This window comes from Mustela nigripes, chromosome 1, assembly GCF_022355385.1.
Source record: "Mustela nigripes isolate SB6536 chromosome 1, MUSNIG.SB6536, whole genome shotgun sequence".
NCBI lineage: Eukaryota > Metazoa > Chordata > Mammalia > Carnivora > Mustelidae > Mustela > Mustela nigripes.
In genome coordinates, this window is record NC_081557.1 from 136130047 (window position 1) to 136132777 (window position 2731).

A 2731-nucleotide genomic window follows, 5' to 3' on the forward strand; every position below is an offset into this window, starting at 1 on the left:
CTTGGAAAGCAGTGGCAGAAAAAGGTAGTACGGTCATTTCAAAAATGTGGAATTGAAGTTAGAAAATCTAGAATCTATTCTAACCCTAGCTATTTCTACCAGGCAGGGGACTTTGGTTAAATCAGTCAGTACACAGTTTCTTCATCAGCAAATCAGGGACAATACCAAACACACTTCTCTCACAAAATTGTGAGAATCAAGTTTCTTTGTGCATATGCACATACATTGGACTGAAAGGATTTCTGTGTGTCTGTGTAAGTAATAAAAATGTAGAAATCCTGGACAAAATGTGAGTCAGGAAAAGCCAGCAGATTGGCATGTAAAAATGCATGCCAAAAAATATGCAAAATGGTAGTGAGAGGGGTGCACATTTGGTGAAAAGACAGTTAGATTCCAATACATCAAATCCAAGGCAGAAAAATGAGAGAAACTGCGGGATATGTGATGTCCATCCATAAAACAAAATAGTGATGGAGTTGAGACCAAATTCTTTATGACACTAAAATAGGAGGAATTTCTCTAGTGGAACCTTTAAAAAAGTGTGCACTATATAAATAAAAATTGCCGAAGTCTTTCCAACTATTTCCTTGGATCCATAAGATGATAAATAGGCCCAGGGCTATTTATCATGAATCTTAGCATAGGCTAATTTAGGATTATAATGTCAAATCACAGTTTAATAGAAGCAACCTTTTGGCATATTAAAAAAAAAAAAAAAAGTGTGGCACAGGTGCACAACTCTTTCCTGGGTGCTGTGAATACATATGAAGGTTTTTACTTAGAGCAGCAGATCTCAAACATTTGGGCCTCAGGATCCCTTTACATTTTTTTTTTTTTTTTTTTTTTACAGAGTGGTAACGTTTATTAGGAAGGAGGGATTCAATTTGTCTTCCACATCACACACACCAGAAACAGACTGTGACTTGTTTCTAAGAGGAAGAAGGGTGGGCAGGGGGCCTTGAATCCCAGCTGATAGGCAGTTTCAGCTGGGCAAGGCAGGGAGTATGGGCTTACGATGGGTAAGTCCGCTGCTCACCACACCCCTCTAGTGAAAGTTAGTGGCTAAAATACTACTAGCTACCCACCCCACCCCACCAAAGCCAGCACCCTAGAAGGCTGGGTGCTCAAGACACTGGGGTTCTGGTGGGTGGTGGGAAGGGAGGAAGAAAGTCTTGCTATCTCTTGCTGCTCCTCCGGGTTTCTTTGCCGTTACTGACAGGGCTGCTGGAGGGGCCAGGAGGGCCGGCAGGTGTGTGGTTGGGCTGGCTTCGGGTAATTCAGGTGCTGGGGGGATGCGAGGGTGTGTGAGGGGGGTGCGGGCCACCACCAGGACCTGGTGGGGCACTCAGTCCATTCCCGTTCTGGTTCTCGGAGGCTGGAGAAACAGCAGGGGGTCCGGTGGTAGGCTGGGGGGCCGGAGGGCTGCTATCGTTCTGCACCACATTGTTGGGTGCCTGCTGGGCGCTGTACTCTGGGTTTGGCTCACTGAAGTTAGGAACCTCAGAATATACCATACAGAATTCTCCAATCTTCTGAAGATCACCCCCACGTCCAGTGTATAGTGTCTGACAACCTTTGAACACTGAAGCATACCCTTTGGTGAGCCGAATAATGTCTCCAGGCTGGATCAGGTTACCCACGTCGTCCCAGACAGAGATATTGATGCTGCCTGTTTTGTCTGCCACTTTGCAGGTCCGAACCTCGTGCCCGTCCTTTGTCTTGGTCACTCGACCTGTCTCCAGCACAAGGAAGATGAGGTTCAGATTCTTGAGCCCGGGCTTGATATCCTTCACGAAGGTCTCCGTCGTCATGCTGTCCGAGCCTTCCCACCACACACACTAGGTTGGGGTCAGGCAGCCGCAAATCCTCTAATTCTTCTAAAAGTTTAGAAACGAACTTCCCCAAGAGCCTCCAACTTCAAGATCAGAATTTGAGGGTCTCTGGATAGGCTGCTTTGAGGCCGGAAGGCCCCGTCCCGGGATGCTCTTTCAGTCTCAATCCCCGACGTCGGGGAGCTGACGGAGACGGGGGTAGGGAAACTGGTGCAGATCCAAGGAATGCAACCTTACTCGCCAAACCTTCCCGAACCCTCATCCGGACAACCCAGGACTGGGTCCATCCCCTCCCCCCCTCAGCCACTGCCACCCACCACCCACCCAGCCAGCGGGCAGGGATCCCTTTACATTTTTGAAAATTATTGTAGCCGCCAGGGGCTTTTGTGTAGTAAGGTTATATATACCAATATTAATCACATTGAAAATTAAAACCGAGAAATTTTTTAAACACATGAATACATCAGAGTGGTGATATTTTTACATGCTATATAGCCTCTCGAAAACTTCATGGTACACTCATGAGAGAATGAGAGGAAAGTGACAAATAATACCGTAACGTTAGAGAAACAGTCTGACGTTGCAGGCCTCCAGAAAGTGTCTTGGGGAACTCGAAGAGTTTCACATCATACACAGAAAGCAGCTAATCTAAAGAAACTGAAGATTTATGCATCCTTTGAGCAAGGCTTCATGAATATTATTTCTTGAAATCAAACCTTAGAACTAGGCAGCAGAAAATTTGAGATTATACCTCTGGAAAAAAAAACTTAGATGGCAGGCATTTTATAAAGTTCCTGGTTGTGAAAAATTCCATTTATTTACATGATCAACTGAGGAGCATTTTTTTTTTTTTTTTTTTTGCTAAAATTAAGAAACTGAATCAAAATACCTCCATTTGA

The 2731-nt window shown here is 45.1% G+C and overlaps 1 protein-coding gene across 1 annotated transcript; it reads right to left on the bottom strand.

Annotated features, from left to right (window-relative positions):
- Nucleotides 1-843: 843 nt before the first annotated feature.
- LOC132013708 (SOSS complex subunit B1-like) lies at nt 844-1928 on the bottom strand. Its single transcript, XM_059393858.1, has one exon. The coding sequence runs from the start codon at nt 1809-1811 to the stop codon at nt 1278-1280; it is 534 nt and encodes a 177-aa protein (XP_059249841.1). The 5' UTR covers nt 1812-1928; the 3' UTR covers nt 844-1277.
- Nucleotides 1929-2731: the final 803 nt, after the last annotated feature.